The sequence below is a fragment of the Geospiza fortis genome, unplaced genomic scaffold (assembly GCF_000277835.1).
Source record: "Geospiza fortis unplaced genomic scaffold, GeoFor_1.0 scaffold285, whole genome shotgun sequence".
NCBI classification, from domain to species: domain Eukaryota; kingdom Metazoa; phylum Chordata; class Aves; order Passeriformes; family Thraupidae; genus Geospiza; species Geospiza fortis.
Genome location: NW_005054403.1, coordinates 2,112,918 through 2,125,609, shown reverse-complemented (window position 1 = coordinate 2,125,609; position 12,692 = coordinate 2,112,918). Strand labels below are relative to the sequence as shown.

At 44.2% G+C, this 12,692-nt stretch overlaps 1 protein-coding gene across 2 annotated transcripts in view; it reads right to left on the bottom strand.

The window, feature by feature from the left end:
- Window positions 1-8,994: 8,994 nt before the first annotated feature.
- The window catches only part of CLTRN (collectrin, amino acid transport regulator), a 24,910-nt gene continuing 21,212 nt past the window's right edge, over window positions 8,995-12,692 (bottom strand). For both annotated transcript variants that reach the window (XM_031061210.1, XM_005426163.2), the window contains one exon: window positions 8,995-9,648. In XM_031061210.1, coding sequence (XP_030917070.1) covers window positions 9,498-9,648 — 151 coding nt within the window. In that variant the 3' untranslated portion in view covers window positions 8,995-9,497. The remainder of the gene's footprint in view (window positions 9,649-12,692) is intronic.

The following is a 12,692-nucleotide window of genomic DNA, read 5'->3' as shown; positions in this document are numbered from 1 at the left end:
AATGCAGCTTGGGTTGAGTGTTATCGATCAGACAGTGCCTTTGTATTTTTTAAATTAGCCTATTTCTGCTCAGGATCACTTGGATGGTTTTGTTTTGGGTCTTGTCAGGGCTTGTTTTGAGATGTAACTCTGAAGCCAGATCCACAGGCTTGGTTTTCTATTCCCAGCAGAGTTTCTCTGAAACCACCACAAGTCTGCCTCCATGGGAGCAGCAATCTCTCTCATCCATGTGCAATCCTCTAACAATCGTTTTTTTGGGTGCAAGTTAACAACATTCACTCAACCCTTCCCCAGAGGTCATGTTCCCTAAATTTCGTGTTGCTCTTCTTGGTGCCATCCAGACTTGCCAAGTCTGGTGCTTCCTTAGTGATGGTGTCCATATCTGCAAACAACTGAAACTGTACCAGTGACCAGGAATCCAATCACTGGGACACTTTACACTCAGTGCCTCTCTGATACACACCTTCCTTCTCGTGACATCAGTCAACATCAACTCATATTCCTGTTGAGACCTTCCTTGTAGTGCTACTTGCTCAGCCATTCCCTTTTTTGTCTCTGTACATCTGGCTCCAGGGTGGCACCAATTACTGCATTGTCAATTTGTCTGGGCTGAAGCACATCACAGTGATTTCAGTCCATTTTTCAAAATTTTATGATCATTTGGAATTGTAATCCTTTGAAGGACTCCCTTGGCAGTGCTTGGCAATGCCCAAAAACCTGTTAATAGATGGATATTCTCTTCCCACATCCAGATGATATGGGATGCAGTAAGGCCCAGGAGAGGTATTAAAATGCCCCTATTCTTGACTGAGAACCACAAAGCCTGTTTTCTAAGTAATTATGTGCCTTTTGTGATTCTTGTCTTGCTCATCGCTTCTCAATTTGCCAGTGAGACTGTCACATGGTGAAATGATGAAAGGTTTTTGTGCTGTTGTTTCAGCTGCTGCCTGTCAGAGCAGAGAATTATGCCTATTATTACCTTGATTTCTTCTTCTTCAGTAGAGAACAGGAACTATGTTGACCCTTCACTTCAACTCTCCTATTTTCTGTGCTGGCAAGTTAATTGGGCAATCACTGAACTGGGTATTTTTAGGGTACTGAAACAGGGCTGGCTGATTCAAAACTCCCTCTTTACATGCAGGTGTCATTTCCCCCCCTTTACAGTGCTCTGCTTGTCCAGAGGCAGCCCTGGTAGCTGTCACCTCACTGGTACGGTGCAGGAGTCACCTCTGCCCCTCACTCCCACCTGCTGCAGCCACCTGTCAGCACACAGCCTGGAACCCCAAGGGCTACATGCACGAGCCAGGAGCTCCCAGATAGCAGGATACTCCTGGGGGATACCTGTAGGGCAGAGCTGTATAGGGCTTGCCTCTGCACCTGCGTTTAAATGTGTGTGCGAGCACTGTAGTGAGCTGGAAATGCAGCAGGCAGAGTCACACTGAATTATGCTGCAAGTTCTCAGCCCTGTTTCTAAGTTATTTTCTACTGCATACTTAAATGCAAACCTTGATATCATATATGAGGAATAGTACAATAATTAACCTCCACCTTCCTTGCCATGTCCTTTGCACAAGAGAAAAAAATAAGCTGTGAGATGAATTAGCACAAAGCTACATTTTGAAAAAACTGTGTGGGAACAGTGAGGAGTCACTGAGCCTCAAGCACACCAAACCTTCATGGATGGATTTGCTCCCCTTGAGAAGACATAAGGGAGACACTAGACTGTAGAATCATAGAATCCTAGAATATCCTGTGTTGGAAGGGATTCACAAGGATCATCTAAGTTCAGCTCCTGGCCCTGCACAGGACAGCTCCAAGGCTCACATCATGTGCCTGAGAGTGTTATCTGAGTCCTTCTTGAACTCTGACAGGGTTGGTACTGTGATCATTTCCCTGGAGAGCCTGTTCCAGTGCCCAACCACCCCTGGGGTGATAGAGACTCGATTGTGTCAGCCTTACCAGAACAGCAGGCTTCCTGCAGAGTGGCCAGGCTCTTAGCTGGGAGTGATTTATATAGCCAGAGATAAAGTGTGAATGGCCATCTATGCTTGGATGAGGAGCATTTCTTGTGGTGGACCTTCATGCTAGTCTGGAAGGCTGATGAGAGCACGAAGAAGACAGTTGTACCACAGCAAAAAGGAAACAGTAAACAGCTGAGAAAGGGAAGTACCTCGAGCCTTTTCAGGAAATTCAAACCTCCAAGGGCAGCAAGGCAGCAGCCATGGGTTTGGGTGATAGAGGAGCAGCTGGAGGTTTAAACCGTGTCTCAGTGAAATCCTGCTGTGTGTGATGGCAGCCAGCCTGCTTGGCAGGAGCAAAGGGCTGTGTGAGTTTGCCACTGCCACAGCACAAAGGCTGTCTGTAACCTGACAGGCTGGCACAGGCTCCTTCTCCTCCCGGGTGCCATTCTCCCCTCCACCCCTCCCTTCTGCAGCAGGAGCTGTGGCTCCCAGCTCCTACCTGTACTCCCAGTCCTGTCCCCAGGGTACGAGCTGGCTGACATCTGCTGAATGAGCTGCCCACCGATGTTCATCTGTGCTCTGGCTCTGTTAGAGCACTTTTCTGCCTCACCACTCGTTGTTGGCTGAGCTGTGCTATGAAACTAGGACTGCAATAACAGAGAATTGCTGTTAGGACATGCCTCAATAAAAACCCCTGTGTTGTGTATTGGGCACCACACACCCTTAAAATGGCTTTAAATACCATTATCAGGGCAATTTTTCCACACAGGAGCACTGTTTAAGCTCTCTGTTACACTTTGTCGTTCTGCCTAGTGCATAAAAGAGGGACAGAAGCGTTACTCAGTGGCCACTTTGTGCAGAAGGGCTCTGAAAGGCTGTGGCTGCACAGGGATTGCCTGTCCTGGAGCATCCCCAGGGAGGCTGAGCTGCCATGGCAGGGCCACCTCACTGCCCGCACAAGGCTGTGTCCACCTCTCTGCCCCTCCTCTGCCCTCTGCCAAAGAGCAGCTCGCTTCAGTGGAATACCTGGCAGATCCTTGCTCTGAGGTCTCCCGTGAAGTGGTTTTGAAGGCAGTGAACAGCCCAGGGGTGGCTTCAGCCCCTCCGCACATGTCCCTGCAGCAGCGCCTGGCGAGGAGCTGTGCTGCCTCGGCTGCACCTGGGCATGGCCGGGGGTAATCCCCATCCTCTCCTCTTCCTCGTGCTTCGAACGGGGGGCTGGGCAAATTGTCCTTTTAATCCTCTGGGCAGCCTTCTTCCCACATGACTAACCCTTCTGCATGCGTGCCATCCGCCTTCTCTCAGATGAAAGTGCTGGCACTGGGATGCTGGCTGCCTGGCTCCCTGCTCCGTGGCTCCCTGCTCCCTGACTCCCTGGCTCCCTAACTCCCTGAATCCCTGACTCCCTGGCTCCCTGCTCCCTGACTCCCCAGCTCCCCGACTCCCCAGCTCCCTGGCTCCCTGACCCCAGCTCCCCTGCTCCCCTGCTCCCTGGCTCCCTAACTCCCTGAATCCCTGACTCCCTGACTCCTCGTCTCCCCAGCTCCCTGGCTCCCTGACTCTCTGGCTCTCTAGCTCCCTGACTCCCTGCCTCCCTGACTCTCCAGCTGTGAGCCTCAGCCCGTGCCACAGTGGCTTTGCCCATCCCTGTCTGCAAGAGGAGGCTTTCATGAGATTCTCGTGTCCAGTCTCTCGAGGGGACCGGAGCTGTGTGACAGGGAGGGGGGACATCTCTCCCCCTCTGCAGGCACACACTGCCTGTCCAGCTCCATCCAAGCCACCAAGGGCACATCCCAGCACCAAACCTCAGCCTGAGCATCAGCAGTTTGGGCTTAGCTGGCTCGTCCTCTGCAGGAACGAGAAAGGGCAGATGAGTGGCTGGCTGGATTAATTCCCTGTTGCCCAGCAGCAATGGAGGTAAAGGCAGCCAGAGACTCCCCACCTGCTGCACCACACTCAGGAGCTCTGTCTGTGAGGGGAGGAAGCCAGGGCAGGCTGCTACCTGGGGAGCACCCACCTCCTGCAGCTGGTTCGACTGCCAGCCACCACCCAGTGACCTCCTGGGGCACAGGGGGCTTTGTACCCCACTGGTCCGAGCCTGGGACCAATGCCTTGGACAACAAATCCATACCTCTCCATAACCTCCTGTCCCATTTGCTCCCTGCTTTTCTTTTTCAGACCTGAAAAAGCTGTCACCTCCACTCAGCTCCATTGCACTCCGAGGCTGCCACAGGCTGATGGCTGTTTCCCAAGTCAGAGTGCTCAGCATTGCCAAGGGACAGTGCCCTGTGCACAGGGGCCAGCCTCAGATCTGAGCACATCAGGAGCTGTGTAAAGATGCTGTCAGTTTCCTGAAGCATCAGGAAACCAAAATAGTTTTGCAAAGTTTAGGAGAAAGCTTAGAAGCTGAATGATTTTTAGGAAGATGAGTGGCAGGTTAACTGGCAGGTTAAATCAGGGTATCATAAAGTGTTACTTTGAAGGCTACAATAAAAATCAAAACCATACACTATAAAGGCAGAGGAGAGGCAACCACTCAGGGGCACAATACTCTGCATCCTTACACATTGCCCTTTACAAAAAAAACACCTTGCCCCAACAATGAAGGGAAAGGTATTGATCCTCTGAAACATGGCTTTGCATCCAGGTAACGTGTTTCTCACTTCAGTTTTACTAAGCAAGTGGTCCCAGTTCATTTTACAGCGACCATGTGCTCACACAACAGCACCTGCAAAGTTGTTTAGATACAATATCATCAAGAATGTTAGTCCAAAGTCTAAAATTCCTGTTGGTCCACAACTGATAAAAGCTACATAGTGTCATTTGTAGTAATTATAATTCAAATTATAGGAGAAAAGCAAAGGTGATAGAGAAATAATGCAAGAACACTCTTGCAGTTTTTCAAAAATTAAATGCTTTCCATTTAGTCATTGCTGTAGCTAGCAAGATGCTTTGACAGCTTCAAATTGGCACCTCTAAGGGAAAGGGAAACATAGTAGGAAGGAAGAGGACAGACTAACAAAATCAAATTTTACTTTTTGATTTAGATCAAATTCAGTTCCTAGTGAACCTGCTTACTTTACTCAGAACAAAGCTGGATCTGGGCTATAAGGGCAAAATTACTCTGGACTGATGCAAACGTCACTGCAGACACAAAACATCCAGTTAAAACACAAGGCTTTAATGCAAAGTGCATCCACAGTGCTTAATGTATTCACAAAACTGAACGTACTGATGTGTTTGTGCTGGCAAGAGTGACCCACTCATCACTGTCGATGTACTTTAGTTTAATGTGGTTTGAAAAATAGCAAGTTCAGTCCATCAAATTAGGCATATGTAACTGTGCACGTTTTTCATTAGCAATTGTCTGTTGGCGTAGGAAGCTGTGGTGTCACTCCACTGCACACCTCCCTTCTTGCATGCCACATTAAAAGGAAACAAAAACCATGAAAGGCCAAAAGGAGCTGCTCATAGAAAGCCAAGCACAGATTGTTCATTACTAATGGATTATGGACAGTTGGTCAATGCATTTTCTGTAAAAACTCAGCATATTTAAAGCAGCTTATTTCATGAGTCACAGGTTACTGCACTGATGAACTGACCAAATTTCTGAGGGCATCTGAGCCATGTTTTAAGAGTATCCAGAATCACAGACTCCCACTTTTCACTGAGTTGTTTCACATCTTTGTTGCACTTCTTCCCTGACCTCAAAAGTAATTTCTTTTGTTTTCCCAAATGTGGGAGTTTACACATGAAAAACCCTTTCTGTCAAGATAACTCTCCTTGGTTGGTCAAAACTGGACCCCAGTTATTGAAAGAAATTATCAAACCAAAATCTCTTGTGCTAATACTGTGATTTGTATTAATTTGGGAATTATTTCGTACTCACAGTGAGGAAGGAACAGGGCTTGAGACTGCCCTGAGACTTCTTGAGCCCATTTCACCCATCTCTTTTGTGAGTAACAGCAGAAACAATGGACTGACGTCCCTCAAAATGTAGAATAAAGGCACCATTTAGGAAGGCTCAGACAGGAAAGAGTTGCCCATGAAGATCAGTATGGCAGAAGCAAATGTTGTACCTGGACAAACAGGAGCAGCTAGTGTGCATGAGGACCCTGAGCTCATCTCTGCAGGTTCCTCAGCACTGGCTGAGCCCCAGGGGAATACCAGGTCCAGTTAGGAGTACCAGGCTGCAAGGTGAGCTGATAGAGATGTTCAGGTCTGAGTACCACAGACAGACTCTTTATACCAATGTTCTTCAGCACTCCAAATGTCTGGCTAATGACTGACAGTGTAAACAACTTACTTGTGCATGATTTGTGCTCATTCTGGTTTAGGCATCAATGCTCTCTCTCAAGTAAGCTGAACAGAGCTGTGAAAGTCCTTTCTGAAATGTTGACTTGCCAGGGATGTCGAGCTAGTGATGAACACTGCAGATTTTCTTCAAACAGAACTTCTCTGTGTTTATTGCTTCATTGAATTGAATTTTCCTTTTTCCTCTCTTAAATATAGCTCTTGAAAATGAAACAATTCAGTCTTGGGCACACCATGTACCTTTTTTCAAGATTCATTGGCACAGTACAAATGTAACTGAAATCATAACCAACTCATTGTTTTGGGAAGCAGTTCACCATAGTCTATATCACTTGTTACTCACTTTGCTGTTTATTATCATGGGTTGGATGCGGTGGTTTAGAGAAAAAAAAAGTGGAAGTTACACAAAACCTGTGGGACAGATCCTCAAGGGATATAAATTGTTGTACCATTTACAGGCTCTGGAGGACAGGCTGTACCAAATCAAAGTGTCCTTTGTTTTCTAATAAGATCCTACCGCACAGACTAGAAAAAAGATTTATTTCTTGTGTAGCACTGTGACCTTGATTAACTTCATTTGTAGTGTCTATTTCAGTGAAAGAGCTAATATCTACACTGACTTCAAAATGTTGCTAGATGTAGTATATAGCTGCTCATGTATCATTTGCTTCTCTCAAGCCATCTTCTGTCAGCAGAGAGGCAAGCTAGGCGTATGCTCTGGGTGATTCCCATATCATCATTAGCAGAAAATTAAGCCAAACTGCAGTAAAAGGTGAGCTGTCAGGAAGACACTGATTAAACACTTACCACCACAGTCAGCCCACATTGCATAATGTCTTGTTTAGAGAATTTCAATCTGTTTTCAAATTGGTGGCCAGCGCCATGAGCTCAACTGAACCTTCACTCAGGCCTTAAGAAGTATGCTCAGATAAGCTTGGCCCTTTTTCATCTCAAGAGAATTTTATTTCAGTATCATATAGTACAATACAGGAAAACAGCAATTCTTAATCTGTAGGCTGAGGTTGCTCTTGCACTACTAAGCTGTTCTCACCAAAATCTTTCACAGGTTCTTGCAGAGGTGCTGCAGACACAGCAATCCATTGTGGTCACACTGAGGTGTAGCTGTCTGTCATGCAAAGAATGGAAAAATGTGAATGTTTAGAAATGATAGGATCTGAGTTACCTCAATAAAACTTTGCATGAGAGACCTTGGAGCAACAACTGAGGCAGTAATAATAACACTGTACTCTACATTTCCCCTCCAACACTGGTAAGTGTCATCTTCAACATTCCTGTGTGAAACACATCCACATGTTGTGGATGGTAATTCTGAAGCACAGAGATATTATCACTAATAACCAATTTTATTAATCCTTTCCAGAATGGAGCAGCACACACTGGGACACAGAGATGATGCAGTCCTTGTCCAGAGGGATCCATCAGCAGGACATCAAAGACAACTGTGACAAACGAGACCACATTATTCAAATGATTAGTGGGTTCCATGGCTTTATTTTGTATTTTGCCTTCCTCTGTCCTGCCTCCCCTAGCCTTGGGCTTCCCTTGTTTAGCTTTCCCCTTTCATCTTGCTGCTTTCCCTTCTGTTTCCCATTCCTCCCTTTCTGCTGACACTGGTCCTAAGAGCCAGTACTGAGACAAGTCAAAGGTGCTCCATACAGCCAAAAACAAGAAACCTTTGTACCCTTCAGGATATGGATGGTCCTTTATGAGCACATTTTACTCTGTTTAAGAGTGATCCTGTTGGTGAAGAGTCTAATGAAATAATCCTAATAAGCAAAGATGTTTTCTAATATTGCCTCTAGACATGACACTGGAAACAGGATGGTTATGGTCAAATCCTGCCTAAAGTGATGTGGGCAGATACTTAGTGACTGTAGATATTATATTTTGCTTCAACTCATTTCCTTTATCTTTTTACAGTTACCCACAGTTTTACAGTTACACACAAAACTCCCCTTTTCTGTTGACCAGTGCTTCTAGAGACAGCCAGAATTTTATCACTTATCCAGATCAGGTGCACCAAACTCAGCAGTTGTTGCTTCACACCTTGAATCCTTTCACCTATCACATGAACATGAAGGTTCCTTTGACCCCAGGCTGGCTATGTTGGAAAGCTACTCTAGTTTTATTATTAAAAACTGTAAGCAAGACATTTCCAGAGAGCTGTGAAAGACTATTTACAAGGGCATGTAGTGACATGACAAGGGGAAATGGCTTCAAACTGAAAGAGGGCAGGTTTAGATTAGATATTTGGAAAAAATCCTTTACTGCGAGGTTGTTGAGGCATTGGAACAGATTGCCCAGAGAAGCTGGGGATGCCCCACCCCTGAAAGTGCTCAAGGCTGGACTGGATGGGGCTCTGAGTAACTTGGTCTGGTGGAAGGTGTCCCTGCCCATGACAGGGAGATTGGAACGAGATGGTCTTAAGATCCCTTCCAACCCAGGCTGGCCTGTGATTCTATGATTTAATGAGAGCTGGGCCACAAAACACTGACTGCACCTGTGGAAAATCTGCACTTTGTTGCGACTTTTAATTTCAACAAATTTCAGAGTTTTGCAAATTTAATTTCCAGCTCACATAATCTGTAACCTTGACAGTTAAGTGAAAAACACTTCTAGAACCAGATTTTTGCTAGCCCCAGAGCTATACATGACCCAGGTATTTTGACCTGGTCTTACAGAGGCTGTGAAAGCTTTTTTTTTTCTCAATAAATGAAAACATTTATGCACTGATGACTGTTCCATCTAAAGGCATACTACATAGCAGCAAACAGAAGTAATTTTACAGAGAAACTTTTGCATATGGCTTGAAAAAAAACCCATCAAGAATTGACATTGAGATAGGTGATCTCCCCAGTGACACTCAGGAAAAATGCAGTTTCACATTTATGTCAGGAAAAAACAAACAATGGACATATTTAAATAATCATTAAAAACAAGATGCCTGGCACAAGGCAGGTTCCAACCCTGTTCTGCCAAACATCTTCTGGAATCTTTTCTGGATATTATCTAAAGCCTTCTTAGTTGCATTGCTCATGTAAAAGAACTGTAATCAAGGTTCACCCAAGCAAAAGGTTCTCTCAAGGGAAATCACGTGAAAGGACATTTTTCTTGTCTTCATGTTTGACATTCAGGAGTAGTGATGAGAAAAGGCAGGCACAGGAGTCTTTCAGAAAACCACCAGAGAGCAGTGGCAGCATTTCATAGGGATGTGAACCGGTCATCATCTGCTGCAAAGACTCCATTAATGTGGCCTGCTTTTATATCAAGTGCTTCACAAGGAATCCCGTTTTCTAGTGTCACTTCAACTTTCTCTTCTAAATTTTCTCTCTCTGTTGACTCTTTATTCTTTCTAAAAACAAGAAAGAAAACATCATCTTATTTTGTTGACCTGCAGCACTCCACCATGATTCCACAGAAAGAAAACTGCGTATTTATTTAGAAGTTTGTCATTGGTTATGCTCCTAAAGGCACAATCTGGTGTACTTCCTTGCTGTGGTAAATACACCAGATGGGTGTATCTACATAGCTGGGGAACCCACAGATTGGAAGCCCAAGTTTAGCAGTTTGAGCTCAGAACTGGAGACCGGAAAACCTTAAGCAGACATGTTGTAAGTGTTAAATATTATTTCACCTTCTACTTCTGCAACATGACTAGAAGGTGCAAAAGAAAAGCTGGAGCAAAACAAAATTTGAAAAAAATCTCTAAATATGTTTGGGATTTTTTACCTTCAGGAAGGTCTACACTAAGCTTGTAGTCTGACCCTGCAATGTATGTCACAGATCACACCCCATGATCTGTACTAAATAAAACATATTTTTTAGAAACAGATCAGTCTTAGACTAACTATAGCCTCCAAATGTGGAGACATCCATGACATCCATGATTACTATGATTACCTTCCTCAGAACATTCATTATTACTTTCTTAGGTAATCTCAATGCGGCAAATCTGCATTTTTTTTTCTTTGAACTTCATTAGCAGCCACCTTCCTACCCAGTATTTTATACTTTTATCTTCTAGATCAAACAATTGCATGGGTTTCACTTTTCCAGACTCCAGCTGTCCCAAAAACATAACAATGGTTGAATAAAATTCTTTACATTAAAAAAAACCCTAAAAATATTATCTAAAATACAATCATTATGAGATGTAATAAACAAATATCAGGTCATGATGTTCCTTTAATTCCAGATTTATTCTGACCTTGGGAACAATTCGTTCATAGTTGAAAAACCTGCTGTACTTTATGGCCTGCAGCATCAGCGGTTTCAGAGGACAAGAAACTCAAAGGTCAGGTGCATTGTTTCTTCCTATCTCACAACATGCACTGTAACAATCTGACTCAGGACAACTGTAAAAATCTGACTCAGAGTAACTGCTAATGACAGAGTTATTAACAATAATAAAATTTTATAGGCTTTTGGGAGATTCTTCACATTACAGACTTGCTAAAATAAACTTGGGGTGTAGTAGCGGAAACCTCTGACCTCTGGCTGCTCTCACACTGATAAAAAGGAGTGCTCTTTAACACAAAACTGTGGGGGCAGAACATAAAAGTTACTAAGAAGGAGGTTCAAAAGAAATGAGAGGAGTAGAAGATATGTGAAACTCATTACCAGAGGAATTCAGAGAAGCTAAAAGTTTCCCTGAATCCAAGGGGTGACTCAACGTACCAAGTTCAGGGAAGTTAAGGGAAGAGGAAGTTAAAGGAAGAGAAAACATACAAGAAGATCAAATCCAGCTCAGGAAGGCCCAAAGCTGCAAATGAATTCCTGGGAGAACTAATACAGGGAAAGAACTTGTGCTGACTCTGTTTTCACTCTTCCCAAGGCAATTTTTATGGCCCCTGCTGCAGGGGGATAAGGGGAGACTTTGGGCTAGTTCAGGATAGACTGCAGAGGATGATCCTGCCCTGGGCATGTGGCAAATCTACTGCTGTAGGGGGAGGTGTCCTATTGCTGCAAGGATAGGAGAACAAACACAAGGCTGGGAGACAGTGTGTCTGACCCAGCTCACTGCAGGCACTGAATTCAGCACATCTCTCACTTCAATAAATAATGCATGAGTCTAACTCAATACTGAAACTTCTCTGTAAGCCAACTCCCCTTCCCTGACACCCTGAGCATGGACAGCCTGGAGCACGTGCTTTTGGTCTTATCTGAACTGAGGTATTTTAAAGGCCTTTAAAGACAAAATGCCAGATTTATGAGAAGATGACACCATCCTAGGGATCAGATTTCCAACACAGCTTACTAGGCAACAGGGTTCCCATTATGTAAGCTCTGGATAGACTTCTAAGAAAACTAATTATTGAACATGCTGAAGTCTTTGAAAACCTGGTCACTTACTTCACTATCTGACAAAAAGATCAGTGCTTTTAAAATCCTCTTCTCTTAATTTTTTTTCCCAAGAAGCCAAATAGCCCAGACCATCCCTTTTACCTCTCTAGTCCTTGCAACAGTAGATAGAAGAAATATATTCTTGGTTTACCCTCTCTCTTACTTCCCCACCCCTGCCTGCAGATGTTATTGATGTGAAAGGAGGGTTACAGTTCAGCCACAGATGAACCTGCTCTGAGGAAAAGTTTTATGTAATGGTAGAGTAGGGAAACAGAGGGAGAAGTGAAAAAAGCACAGCAACTAAAAGGACAAGAGCATGAGACAGAGAGGGTGCCAAGTGAGCACAGGCAGGCAGCAACAAGCCATATTAATGGCAGTGTGATAAGAGCATGCAGTTTGCACCATATTGAGGGGAACTGCTCAAGCTCAGCTAAGTTATTTTAAAAATACAGGGGGAATCCTGTCTTTCAGCCTGATATGAAGCACAAGTGATTATTTTAGCTGGAAAAATCCCAGCTATTTATCCTAGTTTATTTTATTACACTTACGTGAAATGTTCAAAGACTCCCTTAAATTTAGGCACTATAAAGAAACGCAGAGCCATGATACCACAGAGAGCAGGTATGGGCTTCAGGTAGCAACATCACTCAGTTTTACAGAAGAGGTTGCCTATGTTTAGGGCCGGAAATAATTCAATCCATACAACATGGTTGTGATAGGGCTTTCACTATCCACAGATTCCAAATACCTTCCCAGACTCTTTTCCCAACAGTACCTTTCATCTATTGTTTGCTGAGTTTTGTGGGGTTTTTTAGAAAACAGGAAGGGGTTTTGGAAATTCATGTAACTCCTCTGATTGCAGAATATAACTGAAGGGATTCTGACTACACTACTAAAGGTTCTCTATGAGAAGCACTTAACCTTCCCAAGTGTTGATCTTCTGAGGTCTTTTAACATTCTTCAAGGTAATAAAAAGGCAGGAAGGAGAAGTGTCTGCAACATACCACTTTTTATACATTAATTCCTTTTTCTGATATATTTGGGGATACAATC